This window comes from Leucopleurus acutus (assembly GCF_964270905.1).
Source record: "Leucopleurus acutus genome assembly, chromosome: 3".
Classification (NCBI taxonomy): Eukaryota; Metazoa; Chordata; class Mammalia; order Artiodactyla; family Delphinidae; genus Leucopleurus; species Leucopleurus acutus.
The window spans coordinates 87,519,019-87,544,021 of record NC_139145.1 but is presented as its reverse complement, the minus strand read 5'-3'; the positions used below and the strand labels follow the sequence as shown (position 1 = coordinate 87,544,021).

The 25,003-nt window shown below is 34.3% G+C and overlaps 1 protein-coding gene across 3 annotated transcripts in view; it reads left to right on the top strand.

Annotated features, from left to right (window-relative positions):
* FER (FER tyrosine kinase) overlaps positions 1-25,003 on the top strand; it is a 470,748-nt gene that overhangs the window by 156,170 nt on the left and 289,575 nt on the right. For all 3 annotated transcript variants that reach the window (XM_082836311.1, XM_082836310.1, XM_082836312.1), the window contains one exon: positions 8,708-8,897. In XM_082836311.1, the coding sequence (XP_082692437.1) occupies positions 8,708-8,897 (190 nt within the window). The remainder of the gene's footprint in view (positions 1-8,707; positions 8,898-25,003) is intronic.

Sequence of the window (25,003 nt, the reverse complement as noted above, 5' to 3'; positions counted from 1 at the left end):
AGAAATAGCATTTGTGTTCCTATGAAAATATAACATATGAGGGACTAATGTTAAAACCTTTAAATTTGGGTTTAACATAAATTTCTCCAAAACATCTTATAATAACAGTGAAAAAATAAATGATATGAGAAATCATTTGATAGCTTTGAGTCCTATAATTGAATAATATAAAGTGAAAAATGAACTTAAAGAATGGTTTTTATGTGACATTAAATTCACACTAAGAAACACAGAGTTTTAGCTTATATAAATGATGCAGGTCTCAGTTGAAGTACAGCTATTGCAAAATTTTATTTAAAAAATAGAGTGGGGCTTCCCTGGTGGCGCAGTGGTTGAGAGTCCGCCTGCCGATTCAGGGGACACGGGTTCGTGCCCCGGTCCAGGAAGATCCCACATGCCGCGGAGCGGCTGGGCCCGTGAGCCATGGCTGCTGAGCCTGCGCGTCCGGAGCCTGTGCTCCGCAACGGGAAAGGCCACAACAGTGAGAGGCCCGCGTACCGCAAAAAAAAAAAAAAAAAAAAAAGGGTGGGTGAAAGGAATAAAACCAACCATTTGAAATGGTATAATTTTAATAGAACACAAAGCGTCACTCTAGTATACATATCTTTGCTCAGTACTTCCAACGCATTTTTATTCAAATTGAAATAATATCCATCTTCTCCTGATCTATGGTCCTTGACTACTGTATTAGAAAATAGTTTATGGGAAAATATACCAAGCAAATGTCATTTATGACTCATTGGCATAAAGAGCTGGTAATGTTACTATTGGTTTTAATGCTTAGTTTGATTTACAAAAAGTGAATGATTATTCAGTTTTGTATTATGCTGTACCATTATCACCCAGTACTTAAAAATACTTTGTACATTATAAAATCATAACTCTTAGAGCCATGCAAAATCTTAAGAGATCACTTGATTCAACCTCCTTGTCTTTCAAATTATGTGACATCTGAGGGCCAGAAATTTTAAGAGACTTGCAAAGATTCACATCTGGCTTGTAGTGAAGGTAATACTTGAACCATCTGGAGTATTGTTCTGGTTTGCAAACTCAGGTACCTTTTATTTTTGTCTCAGAATTTTTAGATTATATCCACTAGGTGCTATGAATACAGTGAAAGGTTAAGCCACATATGGTCACATGTCTCATGAAGCTTACACTTTTGTAGAGTAGACCAGTACAAAACAGGACATTAACAATTGTGATAATTGCTGTGAAACAAGGAGTTCAGATAGAAGAATAACAGAGGAGTACCCACTTAAGATAGGTGGTCAGGGGTCTTGTAGGAAATGGCAGTTTTGCTGAGACCTGAAGGACAGAAAGTGCCCTCCAAGTGAAGAATGCATGGAAAGAGTAGTCAGAAATAGGGAGTAAATAGCACCTGCATAAGTCCTGATCCCTTCAATGTTTTAAATTTATTTATAGCTTCTTGTGCATCTTGTATTGTACAATCATGCGTTTATTATAATTTTCTTCTTCTTGAAATATTTATAGCTTTTTTGCTCAATGGTGTTATAAGCATATAAAATAATTATAGTGTGTTACCTAGTGATTATATAACAGTATTGTTTAAAAAGCAATTATTGAACAAAAGCAAGATGTTAATATATTTAGTAGGTCCTTGTTGATTATCTATTTTATATATAGTTGTGTGTATACGTTAATCTCAAACTGCTAATTTATCCCTCCCCCCTACCTTTCTCCTTTGGTAATCATAAATTTGTTTTCTAAGTCTGTGAGTCTATTTCTGTTTTGTAAATAAGTTCATTTGTATCACTTTTTTAGATTCCAGATATAAGTGATATTATATGATATTTGTCTTTGACTTACTTCAGTTAGTATGATAATCTCTAGGTCCATCCAAATTGCTGCAAATGGCATTATTTCATTCTTTTTTATGGCTGAGTGATATTCCCTTTTATGTATTTCCTAATTCTTGGTGTTAGGATAGTGTCTCAGAATGTCTAAGTGATTGCTGATATGACATAATAGATATTTAGAACTCCTGAAGAAGAATTTAAAAAGGCCTATTTCTAAAACAGATTATTTAGAAACCCAAGGTATACGAGATGATAGAAACCTCACGTTACCACAGGAAGCAGCAGTGAAACTTTTTGTTTTGGCCGTGCTGTGCGGCCTGTGGGATCTCAATTCCCCGACCAGTGATTGAACCTGGGCCACGGCATGGGTGAAAGCACTAAACCCTAACCACTAGACCGCCAGGGAACAACCACTGATACATATTTTTAAATTAAATTTTAATGGAGATAATTACAGATTGGCATGTAGTTGTAAGAATTAATACAGAGAGATCCCATAAACCTTTTCAGTTCCCCTTAATGGTAGCATCTTGCAAAACTATAATATAATATCATAATCCAATATTAACATTGATACAGGCATGGTTTGGAACATTTTCATTGCTGCAAGGATCCCCCATTTTGTACTTTTATAGCTACACTGCCTTCTATCTCCCACCCCCTCCTTAACACCAGTTAAGGGCAACCAGTAATCTATTTTCCATTTCTATAATTTTGTCTTTCCAAGAATGTTATATAAAATGGAATCATAATGTATGTAACCTTTTGAGATTGTCTTTTTACATTTATTGTAATTATCTGGAGATTCATCCAGGTACTTTCATTCCTTTTTACTCTTATGTAGTATTCCATAGCATGTGTATTAGTTTCTTAGGACTGCCATTTTGAAGTACCACAAACTGGGCAGCTTAAAAAAAGATATAAATTTATTCTATGACAGTTCGGGAGGCCAAAAGTCTGAAGTAAGGTCTTGGCAGGCTGGTTTCTTCTGGGCTCTAAGGGAGATTCTGTTCCATGCCTTTGTCCTAGCTTCTGCTGATGGCTGGCAGTTCTAGGCATTCCTTGGTTTATAGAAGCATCACTCCAATCTCCGCCTCCATCTTCATATAGTGTTCTGCCTGTGTGGTCTCTTTTCTGTATCCAGATTTTCTTCTTCTTACAAGGACATCAGTCATGGATTAAGGGCCCAACCACTCCAGTGTGACCTCATCTTAACTACATCTGCAACAACCCTGTTTCCAAAACGGCCACATTCTGAGGTTCCTGGGGTTAGGATTTGAACATATCTTTTTAGAGGACACAATTCAACTCATGACTGTATAGATATACCATAATTTGATCATTCACCCTGTGAAGAATATCTGGTTTGTTTCTGTCTCCATATAGCTTTCTTTTTACTGTCTCCATATAGTTTTGCCTTGTACAGAATGTCATATAATTAGAATCATACATTATGTAGCCTTTTCAGATTGGCTTCTATCACTTAGTAATGTACATTTAAGGTTCCTCCATGTCTTTTTGTGGGCTAGTAGCTTGTTTCTTTTGAGCAGTGAAAAGTATTCCATTGTCCAGATATACCACAGTTCATCCATTCATCTGCTGAAGGACATATTGGTTGCTTCCCAGTTGTGGCAGTTTTGAATAAAGCTGTTGTAAACAGTCATGTGTGGGCTTTTATGTGGACATAAGTTTTTGACTCCTTTGGCTAAATACCAAGGAGTATGATTGCTGGATCATATGGTAAGAGTATGTTTAGTTTTGTAATAAACTACCAAACTGTCTTCCAAAGTGACTATACCATTTTGCATTTCCACCAGTAATGAATGAGAGTTCTTGTTGCTTCACATCCTCACCAGCATTTGGTGTTGTCAATGTCCTGGAGTTTGGCCATTCTCATAAATGTATGATGCTATCTCATTGTTCTTTTAATTTGCATTTTTCTGATGGCATATGATGTGGAGCATTTTTTCATATGCTTATTTGCCATCTGTATATCTTCTTCAGTAAGGTATCTGTTAAGGTCTTTGGCCCATTTTTTAAATCAGTTTGTTTTCTTGTTGTTGACATTTAAGAGATCTTTGTATATTTTGGATAACACTCCTGTATCAGATGTGTCTTTTGTAAATCTTTTCTCCTAGTCTATGGATCTCCTTCTTTTTTTTTAAATCAATTTTTAAAAATTGAAGTATAGTTGATTTACAATGTTGTGTTAATTTCTGCTGTACTGAAAAGTGATTCAGTTATACATATATATTCATTCTTTTCAAAAAATATTCTTTTCCATTATGGCTTATCACAGGGTATTGAATATAGTTCTCTGTGCTGTACAGTAGGACCTTGTTGTTTACCCATTCTGTATATAAAAGCTTACATCTGCTAACCCCAAACTCCCCCTCCATCCCTCCCCAAACCCCCTCCCCCTGGACAACCCCAGTCTGTTTTCTATTTCTGTGATTCTGTTTCTGTTGCATAGATAGGTTCATTTGTGTCATATTTTAGATTCCACATATAAGTGATATCATATGGTATTTCTCTTTCTGACTTCACTTAGTATGATAATCTCTAGTTGCATCCATGTTGCTGCAAATGGCATTATTCCATTCTTTTTTTATGGCCGAGTAGTATTCCATTATTTTTATGTACCACATCTTATTTATCCATTCATCTTTCGATGGACCTTTATGTTGTTTCCATGACTTGGCTATTGTGAACAGTGCTGTTATGAACATAGGGGTGCATGTATCTTTTTGAATTACAGTTTTGTCTGGATATATGCCCAGGAGTGGGATTGCTGGATCACATGGTAATTTTATTTTTAATTTTATGAGGAACCTCTGTACTGTTTTCCACAGTATCTGCACCAGCTTACATTCCCACCAACAGTGTAGGAGGGTTCCCTTTTCTCCATGCCCCCTCCAGCATTTGTTGTTTGTAGACTTTTTTTTGTGGTACGCGGACCTCACTGTTGTGGCCTCTCCCTCTCCCGTTGCAGAGCACAGGCTCCGGACACACAGGCTCAGCGGGCCCAGCCACTCCGCGGCATGTGGGATCCTCCTGGACCGGGGCATGAACCCGCGTCCCGTGCATCGGCAGGTGGATTCTCAACCACTGTGCCACCAGGGAAGCCCTGTAGACTTTTTAATGATGGCTGTTCTGACCAGTGTGAGGTGGTACCTCATTGTAGTTTTGATTTGCATTTCTCTGATAATTAGCAATGTTGAGCATCTTTTCATGTGCCTATTGACCATCTGTATTTTTTCTTTTGAGAAATGTGTATTTAGGTCTTCTGCCCATTTTTGAATTGGGTTGTTTGTTTTTTTTGTTGTTGAGTTGTATGAGCTGCTTATATATTTTGGAAATTCAGCCCTTGTAGGTTGCATTGTTTGCAAATATTTTCTCCCGTTCTGTAGGTTGTCTATTTGTTTTGTTTATGGTTTCCTTTGCTGTGCAAAAGCTTGTAAGTTTGATTAAGTCTCCTTTGTTTATTTTTGTTTTTATTTCTGTTGCCTTGGGAGACTAACATAAGAAAACATTGGTACGATTTATGTCAGAGAAGGTTTTGCCTATGATCTCTTCTAGGTGTTTTATGGTGTCTTGTCTTACATTTAAGTCTTTAAGCCATTTTGAGTTTATTTTTGTGTATGGTGAGAGGGTGTGTTCTAACGTTGATTTACATGCAGCTGTCCAACTTTCCAGGACCACTTCCTGAAGAGACTGTCTTTCCCAATTGTCTTTTATGTATTAGTAACTTACTTACAGTAGTGCATGGCACAGTTCATTAAGATATTAATACACTTTATTATGTTGAGGTAAGTTCCCTCTATGCCTACTTTCTGGAGGGTTTTTAACACAGCCAACATCGTTCTCAATGGTGAAAAACTGAAACCATTTCCTCTAAGATCAGGAACAAGACAAGGTTGTCCACTCTTACCACTGTTATTCAACATAGTTTTGGAAGTTTTAGCTACAGCGATCAGAGAAGAAAAATAAATAGCAGGAATACAAATTGGAAAAGAAGAAGTAAAGCTTTCATTGTTTGCAGATAACATGATACTATACATAGAGAATCCTAAAGATGGTACCAGAAAACTACTACAGCTAATTAATTAATTTGGTAATGTAGCAGGATACCAAATTAATGCAAAGAACTCTCTTGCCTTCCTATACACTAATGATGAAAAATCTGAAAGAGAAATTAAGGAAACACTCCCATTTACCATTGCAACAAAAAGAATAAAATACCTAGGAATAAATGTACCTAAGGAGACAAAAGACCTGCATGCAGAAAACTATAAGACACTGATGAAGGAAATTAAAGATGGTACAAACAGATGGAGAGATAGACCATGTTCTTGGATGCAAGAATCAATATTGTGAAAATGACTATACTACCCAAAGCAATCTACAGATTCAATTCAATCCCTATCAAAGCACCAATGGCATTTTTCACAGAACTAGAACAAAAAATTGCCCAATTTGTATGGAAACACAAGAGACCCTGAATAGCTAAAGCAATCTTGAGAGAGAAAAATGGAGCTGGAGGAAGCAGGCTCCCTGACTTCAGACTCTACTACAGAGCTAGAGTAATCAAGACAGTATGGTACTGACACAAAAACAGAATTATAGAGCAATGGAACAGGATAGAAAGCTCAGAGATAAACCCACGCACATATGGTCACCTTATCTTTGATAAAGGAGGCAAGAATATACAATGGAGAAAAGACATCCTCTTCAATAAGTTGTGCTGGGAAAACTGGACAGCTACATGTAAAAGAATTAAATTAGAACAGTCCCTAACACCATACACAAAAATAAACTCAAAATGGATTAAACACCTAAACGCAAGGCCAGACACTATCAAACTCTTAGAGGAAAACATAGGCAGAACACTCTATGACATAAATCACAGCAAGATCTTTTTTGACCCACCTCCTAGAGAAATGGAGATAAAAACAAAAATAAACAAATGGGACCCAATGAAACTTAAAAGCTTTTGCACAGCAAAGGAAACCATAAACAAGACGAAAAGACAACCCTCAGAATGGGAGAAAATATTTGCAAATGAAGCAACTGACAAAGGATTAATCTCCAAAATTTACAAGCAGCTCATGCACCTCAATATCAAAAAAGCAAACAACCCAATCCAAATATGGGCAGAAGGCCTACATAGACATTTCTCCAAAGAAGAGATACAGACTGCCAACAACACTTGAAAGGATGCTCAACATCACTAATCATCAGAGAAATGCAAATGAAAACTACAATGAGGCATCACCTCACACCAGCCAGAAAGGCCATCATCAAAAAATCTACAAACAATAAGTGCTGGAGAGGGTGTGGAGAAAAGGGAACCCTCTTGCACTGTTGGTGGGAATGTAAATTGATACAGCCACTATGGAGAACAGCATGGAGGTTCCTTAAAAAACTAAAAATAGAACTACTGTATGACACAGCAATCCACTACTGGGCATATACCCTGAGAAAACCATAATTCAAAAAGAGTCATGTACCACAATATTCATTGCAGCTCTATTTACAGTAGCCAGGACATGGAAGCAACCTAAGTGTCCATCAACAGATGAATGGATAAAGAAGATGTGGCACATATATACAATGGAATATTACTCAGCCATAAAAAGAAAAGAAATTGAGTTATTTGTAGTGAGGTGGATGGACCTAGAGTCTGTCGTACAGAGTGAAGTTAAGTCAGAAAGAGAAAAACAAATACCATTTGCTAACACATATATCTGGAATCTTAAAAAAAAAATGGTTCTGAAGAACCTAGGGGAGGACAGGAATAAAGACATAGATGTAGAGAATGGACTTGAGGACACTGGGGGGGAGAAGTGTAAGCTGGGACGAAGTGAGAGAGTGGCATGGACATATATACACTACCAAATATAAAACAGATAGCTAGTGGGAAGCACCTGTATAGCACAGGGAGATCAGCTAGGTACTTTGTGACCACCTAGAGGGAATGGGATAGGGAGGGTGGGAGGGAGACGCAAGAGAGAGGGATATGGGGATATATGTATATGTATAGCTGATTCTCTTTGTTATAAAGCAGAAACTAACACACCATTGTAAAGCAATTATACTCCATTAAAGATGTTAAAAAAAAAAGGTATTAATACACGAAGTATGATAGCATTCCCAGAGATATTCCTCACCGGCACTGCCTGTTTTCTTGTGGCTTTAATATGGGTGAATTAATTTGAAATTCCTATTAAGGACAGCCTCCAAGGGCTAAAAGATCACTATAAGGTAACATGTGGCCTGTGTAGTTCTCTAAAGGAGGAATGGGGAAGTCTACTGTCTTTATAATGATGTTATGGGGAAGATTTGGGGACTTACACTCATTCCCTTTGTCCTTATCAGAACATCTTTCCCCGGCTCTAAAAACACACCCCTCACAATATGCACACAGCTTGGTTCCAGGCTGTCACCTTGAATTGGTTTATTTTACTCTAGGCACAGATCTGACTTATCTATGTTCCATTTAAGATTTGAAATAAAGTAAGATTCTCCTTCAGTCACATCAATTCAGTTTAGGCTCTACACTTCTGGACCTAAGTGTCTGTACTTTGTGAGGTAGATGGTTTAACTGTAAAATAAAATGAATGCTATATATTGTAATACATTTGAAAGCATCTTGAATTTGGTTTTTGCTTCTAAACATTTCCTTCCATTTTGTTAATGCTAACATTTAATAACTACTGTGATGACTCAAAATCTGTTTAGTTTCATAATTCTTATGATCCTGAATGACTCTTATAAAGAGGAAAATGAAAGAAAATAGGAGCAAAATATACATATATATAGTTTCCTTTAAAGCCTTTATTTCTTTAAGAAGTTGAAATAATTTATATTAATCTGTTCTCTTTTAGTATTGTACTTCTGCTAAGCCAAAAACAGACACTTGAAGAGCTAAAACAGTCAGTCCAGCAGCTGAGATGCACTGAGGCAAAGTTTACAGCACAGAAAGAATTGCTAGAGCAAAAAGTACAAGAAAATGATGGGAAAGAGCCACCTCCAGTAGTAAATTATGAAGAAGATGCGCGATCAGTTACATCTATGGTAAGCCAAAGAGTAATCAAATGAGAAAGTTGAAAGAGTAGTATATAGGTAATAAGTGAATACAAAAAGTAATTCTGGTTGCTGTAACAAATTATTACTCTTGTTAATATGCAGGTCCTATTAAACTTGTTTGTAAATGCAAAATAGACTTGTCAGTCACCTCAGGTCACCTGGAGAGCACTTTCAGGAACCACCTGTAGAGTCAAAGGAAAAAGCTCTTCTCTTGCCTTCAAAACTGAAAACAAAGACTGCAGTTGTTTTTATTCCTGGGAGACAGCAGGAAGGTAGGGTGTTATTCTTAAGATAGAAATAAGAAATAAGGAGAAAGATACTTATTAATTTTTTTTCTTATATAAGAACAGTAGAATTTATCTGAGATTGATGATGTGTTTATTGTTTTCACAATACAAAACACTGATTTTTTTAAAGATGATTTTTTCTTATAAATAGCCTTAAACTACAATAAACACATTTAAATCTAGCAACTAGAAATTCAGCTTTATTTTATACAGATTTATTAACTGTTTAAGAATGCCTAGTTTAATTACTTTCTCTCTCTCTTCCCCTTCCTTTCTTCCTTCCTTTATCTTATGTTGGTGGTTTCTATCAGGGGGCAGTTTTGCCCCTCAGGGGTCATTTGGCCATGTCTCCAGACATGTTTGGTTTTCACAGCTGGTGGCTGCTATTGCTATCTCGTGGGTAGAGGCTAGTGATGCTACTAAATACCATACAGTGCACGTTACAGCCCATCCCTTCTTACTCACAACAAAAACTTACTCAAACCAAAATATTAATAGTGCCAAGGTTGAAAAAGCCTGAGCTGTATCCTTGGATTTTTCTGTGGGTAACTGTATGCAGTCCGTAAATAGAACTATTATATTATAGTTAATTATGCTATAGGTGATATTTTAGTAATTTTTAGTTTATGTGATTCTAAATAGTACAATTAGATTGTTAAATGGATTCGAATGTCTCCATAGGAAAAAAAGACTGCATTTGAAATGTCCAATTCTAGATAAATCTGGATATGAATAGGAAGTGTTTAAATTATTGTGGTTATTACTATTTTTTATTAATTGAGCCATAGTGATCTATACATTACATTGTGAATTACGGATTATAATTCTTTGCTGTCCTTTACTGTCCTACCAGACAATAAAGATCTTACCATGTAGACCAGGGACCCTACTGGAGTAATTTTCTTGCTTCTTGAGTTTTGATAACGAACATGCATTTTTTTCAGAGGAACTTCTGAAGGTTTATTCTTTTGCTTGGCTTTGAAACCTTAGTTAGTAAATCTTTTGCTCTCTAAGTGTGGTTTATAGTATTTCCTTGTCCCCATGTGGGTGTGGAATTGGTTACTTCATAGCCTTTTTTAGTGGCAGATAGGTTAAAACGGGCTACCTAATTTATTTTAAGTAATTATGTATGCAGATGACTCATGTTGGCATTATTATTATAGAATAAAAGGTAGTTTTTCAAGTCACTAAATGATAGCATATCCCCATTTGATAACAGCAGCTAAAAACTAGACTTTGGAATTTAAAATATAACAGTTCATTAATTCTTATTTCATTAAGAACTTGTAATCATTTGGAGTTTTATCTTTCATAATCATTGAAGAAAAACTTTTTCAATAAATGAATAAATAATGTTTTAGAGAGAATGTATAATACAGTTTAAGAGGCTAAACTGCTTTCTGGTACTTTCAAACTTTCTCTTATACCCATTTATTAAATGATAATACCTTATAAATTTTTAGAAAGTGATGTCACGTATTACATTTATCCAGTTTATTTTAAATAGTTGAAATGCTATTTGTTTCTATACATCTTATCTATTCACTGAAGCAATGACTTTAGTAAGTCTTTAAGGAATTTACAAAGGAATGCTATATGTAGTTTAAAGTAATAAAGTAACATTTTATAAATCAAACAGGACATTCCTCAGATTGATGGCAACTAATGAGTTTTTCAGTATGTTTTATAAAACAAGTAGAAATATTTGCAATTCATAGTTCTTAAAACTAAATAATACTCCCACGTATATCAGTGAAATTTTTGCATAATTCTATCTTTCAGTAATAATTAGAATATAACTTTTCATTTTATTCAAAAACAATCAAAATATTAAAAGTATAAATGATTTTTTCACCAAATGACTGTTTAAACATTGTTTTATGAATAACATTACCCAAAAAGCTTGAAATTAATGTAAGCAGTTCCATTGCTTTTTCCTCTCTATAAATTCCATCCTTATACATGGTGTTTCAACAAGGGAAATTTAGTTGAATATTGGAAGAATTGGAAGAACTAAAAATTAAAGCATAATATCATGGAAAATAGTAAAAACTTGGCCTAAATATTATTTAAGAGTAAGTATTAACTATTTTACATGATCCTAATTAATGGCAGTGTTAACCAAAACTCAGACTCTTTGGTGGTGAATGCTTCTGTGGAAGAGTACCCTTAAGGAACTGTACTGCTGAGATGGGCCATGGATTGTATATTCTTATAAAAATTCCAAGGTGATTCAGATGTCAGGGTTAGAATTGTAGTCAGGCTCTTAGATGTATTGATGTTTATTTTGACTTTATAATTCGATGAGAATTAAGGCCCATCTATTAATTTACAGAAATCTAATAATCTGTGGAGACAGGTAATGTAAACATCTTTGTCAGGAAAAGTCATCCTTCTAGTGTTGTCTTTTTTCACCTAAGTCTAATTTTGGCCAAAATACCAAGGAGAAAATAATATTGATAAATATTAAGTATTGCACAGTAATTCTCTATTATCTGTGGATAAGTATGTTTCATGTATCCATTCAAGCAATATTTATTGAGCACCTACTATGTGCTGAGGATATTTCTAGATGCTTGTAATATATCAGTGAATAAAACTAATGAAGAATCTCTCTTAGAGGTTACATTCTGTGGTGAATGGCAGTTAATAAATAAGTAAATTATGTATTATATTGGAAGGTGCTAAATGTCGAGGCGTAAAAACAAAGCAGGATAGGGGATTGGGGGTCTAGAGGGTCACAGGTTGGGATACAATTTTAAATGCAAATAAAGATAAGCATCATCGAGAAAGTGACATTTTTTATATAAACAATGTTCTTTTTAATGAAAAAAATGAAATAATAGGTTAATAGTCATCACAAAATCTCTGCATGGTAGGAGTTTTTTTCTTTATCATTTTTCCTAATTTCCAAGAGTTTGAAAAACAGCATATGTGGCTTTAATAACTACAAAATAATAAATGTTATTAAATAAATATAATATATTCCTACTGCATAAAATAATAGTAAATAAAATAAAATATCTCATAGTTCTACTTAGCATTCAAAGGCATCCACTGATCAATTTTTACACGAGAAAGTGACGTTTGAACAAAATCTTGAACTGGGGAGCTAGTAAACCACTTAATTTCTGGGGAAAGAGCATTCTAGTCAGAGGGTGTATTTATTGCAAAGACTATAAGGCAGGTGCAGGTCTGGACTGTCTAAGGTACAGTAAGGAGCTCTGAGTAGAGGGGAAGGTGAGAGTATAGGGAATGAGATTAGAGAAGTAATGGAGAACAGATCTCAGGACCTGTGGAACATAATTAAGGGTTATGGCTTTTCTCTGAATGAAATGGGGAGCCATTGGGTTGGGAGATTATACCAGAAGATGGACATGCTCTGACTTTTGAATTAAATGGATCACTGTGTTGATAATATGCTTAAGGTTAGTAAGAATGGAAGATTGAGGTTGTTACAGCAACCCAGGTGATAGAAGATGACAGTTTGAGCAAGGATGGTATCACAGGAACTAACAGGAAGTGTTTAGCTTATGGATATGTTTTGAAGGTTGAGCCCATGAGATTTCCTGTGGATTAAATGTGGGGTATGAGAGAGAGGAGTCAAGGACAACTTTAAGGTGCGCAGGAGCACTAGAGGAATAGAATTTGTTTCAAGTGCATGGAAAGAGTACACGTAGAGCAGCTTTGATGAGGAAGAGCAAGATATCAGCTTGTTTTTCCAAAAAAGAAAGAAAGAGAGAGAGGGAGGGAGGGAGGGAAGGAAGGAAGGGAGAAAGGAAAGAAAGGAAGGAAGGAAAGAAAGAAAGAAAAAGAAAGAAAAGAGAGAAAAAGAAAGAAAGAAAGAAAAGAAAAGGAAGGAAGGAAAGAAAGGAAGGAAGGAAAGAAAACAAAGAAAAAGAAAGAAAAGAGAAAAAGAGAAAAGAGAGAGAGAAAGAAAGGAAAGAAAGAAAGAAGGAAAGAAATAAAAGAAAGAAAGGAAGGAAGAAAGAAAGAGAAGGAAGGAAGGAAAGAAAGAAAGGTAGGAAGGAAAGAAAGGAAGGAAGGAAGGAAGGAAAGAAAGAAAAAGAAAGAAAGAAAAGAAAGAAAGAAAAAAAGAAAGAAAGAAAGAAAGGAAAGAAAAGAAAAGAAAAGAAAAGAAAGAAACCCCATCAGTGTAGAAATTTGGTAGTTCCAGAGGATGATTTGGACTGGAGATATAAATTTGAGAGTTGTAGACATCAAATGGTATTTCAAATTATTTGACTATAGAATGTCACCAAGTGAGAGAGGATAGAGAAGAACAGAGAAACAAGGACTGAACTCTGGGTCACTGCAAGTTAGGTCTAGACAAGGAGGAATCAGGAAGAGATTAAGAAGGAATGACCAGTGAGGTAGTAGAAAATCAAGAGAATTTGGTGTCCTCGAAAAATGTTCCAAAGAGAAATGAGTTCTAGAATTTCGGACATACCCGGTTAAGGCAGCAGAAACAGTTGTATTGACTGCAGGAATTTTCTAAACTTTTTAATCAAATTCCCAAGAGGAGAACTATAGCACGGAATGCAGCATCTCTGGAAATACTGTTCCAATCCCTTTTCAAAGAGTGTCCTGAAGGGACCACTGCACAATGGAAACTGTACTTTGGGAAATGATGAATTAGAAGACAGATCCTTTCTTATCCATTTGAGTTATTGACACTTAAATGTGCTGTTAATGCTGAAGACATTTGAGTTGTTTAAATGGACTATAGACCCAAGGATTATTTTATTTTATTCTTCACTTCTAGCTCTGCAGGCAGAAGAATCTGCCTTCTGGGGCAAATTAGAAGGCTAAACTCCTTGTTGGCTGCCCTATCTGGATAATGATGGAAATACCAAGATTTTATAGTCCCTGACTAAGCATTGTCTGACTTTACTCTCTCTCTCTCTCTCTCTCTTAATTTATTCAAAAATATCACGTTTGTTTTTAGCTATCCAGTTGTAAGAACATAAGTTTTCAACCAGTGTCTGTTGAATTGAGGAATTGAACTTCCTTTTTACTCCAGAGTAATCTAGTTATTTTCCTTTTAACAGCATGTGCTTTAAGCCAAATATAAGAATTTTTGTTGAAGGAATCTCTGTTATATGTCAAATATATCTGGCACCATGGAATGAGTTCCTACTTTTTAAATGTTTAGCTATCCTATAAGATAATTGCCTTTACTTTGATGTTTCTGAAATTGCACATTTTTAAGCCCTTTTACTAGACTAATACACAACTTATATTTATCTTCTCTGCATATTTTATTGAGTTCTGCTTAATTGAACAGCACTATCAATAAAATCCTGTTTTGTTACATTTTCAACCAACAAAATATCTGGTTTGTTGACTAAATATTGTCTGTATTATGATTCAATAGTAATTCATTTTACCATAATGTTCGATATATTTTCAATTTTGTAGTTAGTCACTAAATTGGAATGATATCAGTTGAGATGTATTGACAGCATCATTGAAGCTTTATCTGTTTTCATCATCAGGTATATTTTCTTTTTTTAAATACATAAGGTAAATGTTAATTACAAGCCTTACTATCAAATACACTGAGAAAAGTACCAGACTAAGAATCAGGAGACCTGAATTGAGCTTTGTCTCTGCTGTATAACTATTGTCAGGTTACTTAACCTTTCTGAGTTTTCTTTTCCATAAAGGGAGGAAATGAATGTGTACCCACCTTGCCTGACAGGATTTCTGTGACACTGAAGTGAGATTATGTTAAGTATTTTATATATTAAGAAATACTGTTACAAAAAGATTCTATTTTACTTTTTTCTAATAGTGTACCTTAGTTCACATGTAAATTAATTTGTAGATACTTACTGAGTTCTTAAGTATGAATTGTAGATTTTTCTGTAGGATTATCTTTTGTAGTATTTCTTATTTATGAAGGCAAAACCTTAATTAATTTCTCTGAATATGTAGTACATATATGTGCACAGGTGTCTAAGTGTCTTTTCCTTAGTCCCTAGTTCCCTACCTCAGAGGTAACCTTCCAGAAGCATTGTATGCAAATATAAACATAAATTTATATTATATGCTTCCTGCTCTTTTGACACAAATGGTAAAACATACAATACTGTTCTGTACCTTACTTTTTACTTAATATATTTTAAGTATCACTTTGTAACAGTGAGTATACAGTTACTTCTTTTTTTTTCATTTATTTGTTCAACAAACAAATATTTATGGAATGTCAGGTGTCATTTTAAGTTCCGGGGATACAGTAGTGAACAAAATAAACATTTTTTTTTGTCCTCATGGACCTTTCACTCTAATTGGGGGAGACAGACAATAAACAATCATACACACACACACACACACACACACACACACACACACACACCTGCATACATATATATGTCAGGTGGTGGTAAGTTCTTTGGAGAAAAATAAAACAAGCAGGGAGAAAAAGGGTGCTGGGAGGGGTTTTCATATATATGGTGGTCAAATAAGGCTTACTGATAAAGTGATTTATACAGAGATCTGAAAGAAGTAAGGGAGCAAATGATGAGATTGCCTGGGGTGAGAATATTCCAAGCAGTGGGAAAAGCAGTTGAGAGGCACTGATGCAGGAGTCTGGTTCTTGTGTTGGAACAACAAGGAAGCCAGTGTGGCTGGAACAGAGTGAGCCAGAGTAGTAGGAGTTGGGGTCAGAGAAGTAGTGGGCATTTAGATCGCATAGTCACGCAGACCATTGTAAGGACTTTGATGCTACCTCTTAGAGAAATAAGACTCTGAGCAAAGAAGTGACATATTTACATGGTTTACAATTGTTTGTTATTATAAAGACAGCTGGTGAAATCCTATAATTTTACTATGTGTATAAATAGAGATTATATGTAAGATACATTTTGGAAGGTTTTATGCAGTTTATATAGGTTCAGATGTTACTCTCAAAGTAATTTAAACGTTTCTTAACCTGAGAACAATGTCAGTTATGGATATTAATTACTACATTAATATCGACATTAATATTTCAGTTTTATAGATTAATAAATTCTTGCTTCCAGCTTTCCTGTGGCAAGAATTTTATCATGCTGAACTTTCAGTGGCTTTCTAGACCATTAAATTAATAAATTCTCCTGTAGATCTGATACTTAAAGTGTATTTAGAGGTATATGCTTTATGTTTATTTGATGCATAAATTTCTAATTTATAAAACAAAGTTAGGAGATGATAATGATTACATTATAAAAAACTTGTTGATTTTTCTAAATAATTCAGGTCAAGATTCCTTAACATTGCTAATCATCAAGGAAATGCCAATCAAAACCCCAATGAAATATCACCTTACACTGGTCAGAATGGCCATTATCAAAAAGACAACAAATAACAAGTGTTGGCGAGGATGTGGACAAAAGGGAACCCTCTTGCACTGTTGGTGGGAATGTAAATTGGTGCAGCCACTATGGAGAACAGTATGGAGGTTCCTCAAAGAATTGAAAATAGAACTACCGTACAATCCAGCAATTCCACTTCTGTTTATTTATCCAAAGGAAATGAAAACACTAACTCGAAAAGATATCTGCACCCCCATACTCCTAGCAGCATTATTTACAATAGCCAAGATATGGAAACAATCTAAGTGTCCCTCAATAGATGAATGGATAAAGATGTGAGATATATATATATATATATATGTATCTCATATATATGTGTACACACACACACACATACACACACACACACACACACACACACACACACACATGAAATCTTGCCATTTGTGGCAACATGAATGGGCCCTGAGGGCATTTTGCTAAGTGAAATAAGTCAGACAGAGAAAGACAATTACTGTATGACCTCACTTATATGTAGAATCTTAAACAAAACAAAACAAAAAACAACTCATAGTTACAGAGAACAGACTGTGTTTCATTGCCGGAAGTAGGGATGGGGAGTGGGTGAAGGTGGTCAAAAGGTACAAACTTCCAGTTATAAAATAAAATGAGGGGGATGTAATATACAGCATGGTGACAATAGTTAATAATACTGTATTATATATTTGAAAGTTGCTAAGAGAGTAGATCTTAAAAGTTCTCATCAGAAGAAAATAATTTTTATAACTATGTGTGGTGATGAATGTTAACTAGACATGTTGTGGAAATCATTTCTCAGTATATACAAATATCAAATCATGATATTATGCATCTGAAACTAATATAATGTTATATGTCAATTATATTCAATTAAAAAAGATTCCTTTAAATGTTCATTTTTCTTTGGTTCATACAAATGAAGTCATTTCACATCACAGACTGGTTAATGGTTGATGCCAGAGACATTTTTGCATCAGACCACTGTATCTTAAGTATCAGGGGGAAAGAAAACAAAATTTCAAGCTGTTTTTAACTTCTATTTTAACTATCTCTGTTCATATTTATATGCATATTCAGTGAGTAAATAAGCCAAATCAAGTATATGGTAAATGAAATGTAACTTTTTCATTTTTATACACAAACACACATACACATATATACATGTAATATACTATAAACCAAATGAAAAAGCTACCTTTCATGTTCATGTGTATGTATATGTATGTATACATGTATATATTCCTAATTTGTCTTTTTAATTATGGATTTCTTAATATCTTAGCACTAATTAACTAGCCAGGGGTTAGCTAGCTCTAAAAGGATATAATAAATGAACAAAGTAAAGTTAGGCAAGAATTAAATATTGCTATGATTAATGCAAATTAAAAGATTAATTAATTATTCAGTCATTTGGGATTAAACAAGTGTTTAATTATTACTTATTACATGAATATTTTGTATCGGGGTTTTGTGGGAAGGGTGGGTCAAAGATAAAATAGATTTAGAACCTACCATAGGTTTGGTGGTGGTAGATGGAGCAAAAGTAATTGATTTACCAATTAATTTGAAAGTTGGCTGCATTTTGACTTGTATATATCCATATATTAAAACATTAGAAAAAAATTTAGGTGCCTAGCAGTACGTAGACATACACTCAGCTGATGTTTACAGAGGGACCGAATAGGTACAGAATTTCAAAATATCTATTTATAGGTTATAATTGATGCCATTCAGTTTTTTTAAAAAATGGGTTAAATGTTGATGTTAACGTCTATCAGATATTTCTCATTTTATAAATAATTGTGGCAGTGGTAGTCTAACAGAGTGACAAAGTCTCCAGTAGTGACAGAGATAATGACTAATGAGTTATTGCAATAGAATTGTCACTGTAGAGAGAGCTCCAGCTGCAGAGCCAGACTGCTTGGATTTGTATCCATGCTCTACCACTTAGGAGGTGTTAGGCAAGTTTCAGGACTTTTCCTGCCCTCATTTCCCAATGTGTAAATCAGGAATTACAGTTTTACTTACCCTTGGATTTGCTGTAAGGAATAGTTAAGTGTACACATTTAAAGCGCGTAGAACAGTGCCTGCAACTTAGTAAACTACCATTGTCTTTTATGTAGATGATAGTTATCACAGAAATGATGATTTAATGTAAATGCTTATTTTCTGCTAGTCTTTATTCCTTAGTCTTGATATTATTTTTCATTAAGCATGAGTATTTTCTTTTAAAAATGTACCCTGTTAATTTTTAGATGATAGATAAGCGTGTTTGGGATCTACTCTGTATTTGAAGTACAGACTTTCTTGGGTATCCAAGGGGGATCGGTTCCAGGAGCCCCTGCAGTAAAATGGTATGGTATTTGCATATTACCTACACACATGATGATACTTTAAATCATCTGTAGATTACCTGTAATACCTAATACAATGTAAATGGTACATAAATAGTTGTAAATACAATGTAAATGCTATGTAAATAGTTGCCTGCACAGGGCAAATTCAAGTTTTACTTTTTGGAGCTTTCTGGAATTTTTTTTTCCAAATATTTCAGATCCATGGTTGGTTGGATCTGTAGAACCTGCAGATGTGGAGGGCCTACTGTATTGTGTTCTTTAGCCATAATAGATTACAGAGTATTTTTTAAGCAAAGTATCATGTAATTAATTTTACTTATATATTGCTGGCATCAATAGGATTGACCAGCTAATTTTTTTTTTTTTTGACCAGCTAATTTTTTAAAGAAAATTTTTAGTGTTATTAGTTCACCGTAAGCTCATTTTTTTCTTCTACTACACTATTAAAATTTGTGTTTAAAATTTTGCACAAAGCAATTTTTATAAAAATATAACTCATAATCACATTTTTTAATGACAGTTTTCTTTTAGAGTAGAAAAAAAAATCCTAAATGGCATTATATTTTATAATTATTCATTCCTAAAATAACATTTTTCTTTTAAGTTTGCAATTATGGAAAATTCAATTAACAGTTTTTAATACTTATATTGCCTTTTAAAAATAACTCTCTTTGTTGTCAATTTATGCCATACCATTATTTATTCATTCTGTCAGTTGAAACCAGTTTTTCTTTATACCTCATTGATTTCCTTCTCTCAGTATTATTTAAAGGCTCTCTTTTTATCAGCAGGGCAGGGTGGAGAAAATGTGGAAACTTGAGTCAAATTGTCATGCATTTCATTACCTTTAAGTAAATTTTTACCCCCCTAAACCTCAGTTTCTTCATCTGTAAAATGTGGTTAGTAATATGCACCTCAGAGGATTGTTATTAGGACTAAATGAGTGATGCAAATGCAAAGGCACATTATAGAGCCCAGACATAGGAAGGTGCTTAGTACGCATTTGGTTTTTGTCCCCTTTCTTTTCCCTCTCCTCTCCATTTCTTTTTTCCTCCTTTCTTCTGTCTCTTACACCTTTGTCCCCATTTCTCCTCTTCCTTCCTCTGCCTTCTTATTAAACACAATTAACCAACTTCCATGAATATCTATTGTGTGCCATGGATGGAGACATCCTGGAGTAAAAGAGAGTCTCTGTACTCAAAAATCTACATTCAGCAGGCAGAAAGTTGCAATAAATAATTGATTAACAAGAAAGCATCAGTGCTGTGATGAAATTGATCATTAATATATTCCTCAGGCTTTAGCCTTCAGCCCTTGGCTTTCAATCCTTTTCTTTTCTTTGTATTCGTGTTATCTGTGGGCTTTTTTTCTTTCTGTCATGACTTAAACATCAACTGATGATCCCCAAATCTACATGTCCAAGGAAATTAGGAATACTGGAATACCACTCAAGATAACTATAAAAAATGAGAGCAGAGAAGTTGTGACTTATGCAAATTCACACAAAAAACGTTAAATGTAATACAAATTTTAATTTAACAACAATTTCATTATTATTCACACACCAATTAGATTTTCTTCTTGTGTTTTTTTTTTTTTGGATTAACTGTTAACTGATAGACATAGTATTAACTGACATTCATTCTATGTTAATTCAAAATTTAAAAAAACTTTGGACTTTTTTATTGTAGTTTAGTGCAGATACATTATTTGAAAAGACAGGGGAGAGATCTAATCATCTGAAGAAGAAAAACAGATTTTTACATACATGTCTAATTTGTCATAATAATTGTGAATAATAAAATTACTAAAAATTTCTATTGATAATGAATACAGTTCTTCCTTTTCTCCCATAATATAGTTTTGTTTTTGCATACCCATTAAAAATAAATCAGTAAAAAGCAACTACTTGGCATATAAACCATTGCATAAGATGTTCAGGACATTCTTTTAAAAATTTAAAAATTACCTAATTTTCTTCAACCTGAGAAAAGTATTTCAGCCTCTACAATTTATTTGCTAATTCCTCTATTACATTGAATAGTATTTGTCTTAAAATTTATGTGTGAGTATGTTATCTTTTGACTTGAATTGAAAGTAGACAGTTGGCCTTTCATGTAGTGAAGGATTCATATATTTTTATCTCTAAAGTCTTCTGGAATAAATTTTGAAAGTTATTTTTATGAAATATCACTTTCTTTAATTTAATTGAAAGGTTTAATAAAGAGAATATGTGAATATTATGATTTATTGCTTCATTTGGTACCTAATGAAAGAATTTTAAATCCTAATAAATTTTCTCTTTTATTATAGTGTTCTGAAGAAAATTATTTCTCAGTATTAATATTTAAAAGATTAAGACTCAACTGTTAATTTTTAAAATCATTGGTTGAGTTTGCAAATCCCAGACAAATGATAAGATCTTGGACTAAGGAAAGATTTTCTCTGTCAGAATGTATCTAGAGATCTTTTAGAGTAGAGGCTAATTCTTCCAGATAAGTTCTCAAAATTGCTTAAAAATCATTTAATCCTTGGAAGGAGAAATAACTCAATCAGAAAGAAATCATTTATACTTCTAACTGTGTATTTAACTATGTGGTAGATGTTACAAGGGCCTACAAGAGAATATAAACAAACTCAGATCCTTTTATCTGCATTCATTTTGAAATTTGAATGAATGCTATCATACTGATAATGTTAGAAACATAACATTTGAACAACTAGAAGTTTACATTATTAAAACAGCATAGTTAGGAAGCAAGAATATACAGATAGATTAATAGAATACTCGTCCAAAGAAGCCTATATGTTCTTAATATGAGTATAAGGCTATTTTAAGGAAAACAAAAGATTAAAAGATTATTCAGTTTATATCATTTTAGACCTTAAGCTAATGCCACATAAAAAATAAATTTCAGGTGTATTACTCAAATATAAAAAAATAAAGCCACAAAATGACTAAAGAAAATATAAGTGTACATTTTTCTGTGTCAGAAAACAAAGAATTAAATTGCAGAATAAAAATTGGGAATAATATGTGATGCAAATATGACAAGGATTAATGTTTTAAAATATGTAAGTAAATCATCCAAATTGGTTTATAAAGAAGGAATGCGTCAATTAAAAATGGACAAAGAACATAAGAAATTTATAATAAAGGAAATATAAGCTTTAATAAAGATATGAAAGAATTTTCAACCTCACTAGTAATTAAAATAATCATTAAAAAAAGCAATTAGAAAATGAGATTATTAACTTGTCTGTTACCATCCACAGTGGCCTCCTTTCCACCTGTTCGCTATGCTCCAGCCAGAGTAACCTTTTAAAATTTCAAATCAGGACAAGTCTGGTTATATTGACCCCCACAAGAATGGCTGCTTATAACTTTTAGGCTAAACAGTACTTTTTCTGAATGGCCTGCATAAAAGGCTTTCCTTATATTGTCTGGTCCCTACCTTGGACTCTGACCAATCAGAATGTATGCTTGTCATAACTACCCGGTATGTCCCTATGGAAGAAACAGCAAAAAAAGAAGTATATAAGGGGTAAAGGACTGGGATAAAAATCTTGGAGTAGTCCAGGGACTGACTATTCATCTAGTTTAAGAACAAGTATAGTTGGAGTAAGGTAGTTAAGAGGCTTATATGAAGCTATTAAGTGTGATCTGAAAGTTCACATGTGAAGCAGTTTTGACTGGTAGGTTCCAAGTTATGAATAGTAGAATGCAATGCTGAAGTTAAGCATAAATGAGCATTGTTGGAGATGAAGACATCCAAAGGAACTTTGAGGCCTTGGGTATAAGAGTCATGAACTGGAAAGAAAATAATTATAAGCCACTTTCAAAGATCTCAGTAAATAAAGGAGAGTGTCTGAGAGGCCAGTAGATGATAGCATTGTGAATGAAAATGCCCTGGCTTCATTTATGCTATTATTATAAGTACCTCATCTCTTAAAATTCTATATAAAGCTTCTGGTGCTAAAGACAGTACCTGGCAAAGAGTAGGTGCTCGATAAATTTTTCTTCAACGTGCTTGAAGAGATGAAATCATCAGTGTTTAGATTCCGGTCAAATGTTTGACTCCTTTTCTATATTTTCCTTGGCATATAAGCACCAAACAAAACAAAACACCTACTCAGTTAATGTAGAGGGGTAAATTATTCTAGAATATGTTCTAGAAAGTAATAAATTCCTTATAGCACTGATGGAAAGGAAAGGATACAGAGAAATAGCTTTAGCTAGCATATTCATCACTTATAGGTAGGCAAAATCAGAAACTCAGTATGCTGTGTCATTTAAGTGGGATCAGGATGCACTGGGTTCTCAAAAATATCTTAACCAGCACAACCGCTTTAGGAAAATTATTTGGCAATATCTACTAAAGGATATGGGCACACCCTGTGACCCAGAAATCAATACATATGTTCCGCAAAAGACATGTATAAGAATATACACAGGAGCACTATTTATAATAGACTGAAACTGGAAACTGCCAAATGTCAGTCAACAATGGAATAGATAAACTGTGGAATATGTACCCAGTGAAATTGTCTGCAGTTATAAGAATGAACAAATTACAGTTATATACAGCAGTATGGGTGAAACTTACAAACATCATGTTGAGTGAAAGATACCAGACGTTACATAATCTGTGATTCCACTTATATAGAGTTCAAAAGGAGGCAAAAGTAATCTATGATACATTGGAAGTTAGGATAGGGTTTACCCTTGGTGAGATGAGGGAAGGACTGAAAGGGGCACACAGGGGACTTCTGGAGTGTGGAAATGACTTGTATTTTGATCCATCTTCTAGTTACCAGGATCTTTTCAGTCTGAAAATTCATAAAATGTACACTTTTGATTTGTACACTTTGCTGAATGTATCTTGTACTTCAATTAAGAATTTTAGAAAAAAAATTTGCTCTAATTAAGCGTGGGACCAAAATGAAGGCATGTTCCACTGTGTGTGTGTGTGTGTGTGTGTGTGTGTGTGTGTGTGTGTGTGTGTGTGTGTTAGTTTGTGTCTGTGTGTTGGGCTGTTCATGGCTGTCCTTTCAGAATTACTTGGGACGAGGAGGGGCTTTTTAAACTACACAGGCCATACTTCTGTCTCTCTGTCAACCCTCTTCCTTCACCTTCTTCCTTCCCATATTATGTTTCCTCCATGGACTACATTTCTCCCTACCTTTCTCTTTTACTAACAAGCCATAGTTAACTATAATGCATGCTGTGAAAGTGTTGCATCCTTCAGGTCTCTTGGGGTTGAAAAAATTTTGAGAACTATTAGGCAAAGGAGTTTGTCTTAAAGAACTCTTTTAAATTCTGAATGCCTCTTGTGAAAGTAGCTTATTAAGCATTGTAAGATAATAATATGTACCTCAAATCAGGAGCTTGGGGAGCTAAAGAGAGTGTCAGTTACCCCAAAACTGGGTAGTGCAAGCATGTTGATTCTGACTTTTCACTGGTTATTTAACTCACCAAGAGAAAGTGTCTTTGCACTTTCTAGCATTTGATGACAGCATACAATTTAGAGGTCTCACTTTAATTTAGTGGTCACTTATTATAATTTGAAAATTGTGCTGGGGAATTAGATCATAATTATTTCTATTTTGAAAGATAGACCATGCTTTTACAATGATGGAATAATTTGTGCAGATACTAAAGATATTTGGTATGTGAGCAGTAAAACAAACATGGACTGGCCATACCATGAAAAAACGCTGATCTGTTGTTTTCCATGGGAATTTGAAAGCCTGATTTAATTTTCGTCTGCCATTCTTATAGGCTTCTTGGACGATTTTTAGGGATGCTGCCTCTTTCCTGTCTCCCAAAGTCAGAAAGTCAGAGACAGCTTGACTTCTTGCTCTGTGGATGTACAATGTGATTTGGGATTAGGATGTTAAAAACCAAAGAACACAGGAAACCTTCCTGTGTCCTCCTATTTTTCCATAGAGTTCTTCAGCTGATTGACAGGAAGTGAAAAAGAGCTGATGCTTTAAGCTTCAGCTTTATTGCTTATAAGAAAGGCAACCTAGTAGAATGACCATGTCTGGGGGTCTGAAGATTGCAGAGAGCATGATGTCACCAATATGAGATAATCAGGTTTGTTTTAAAT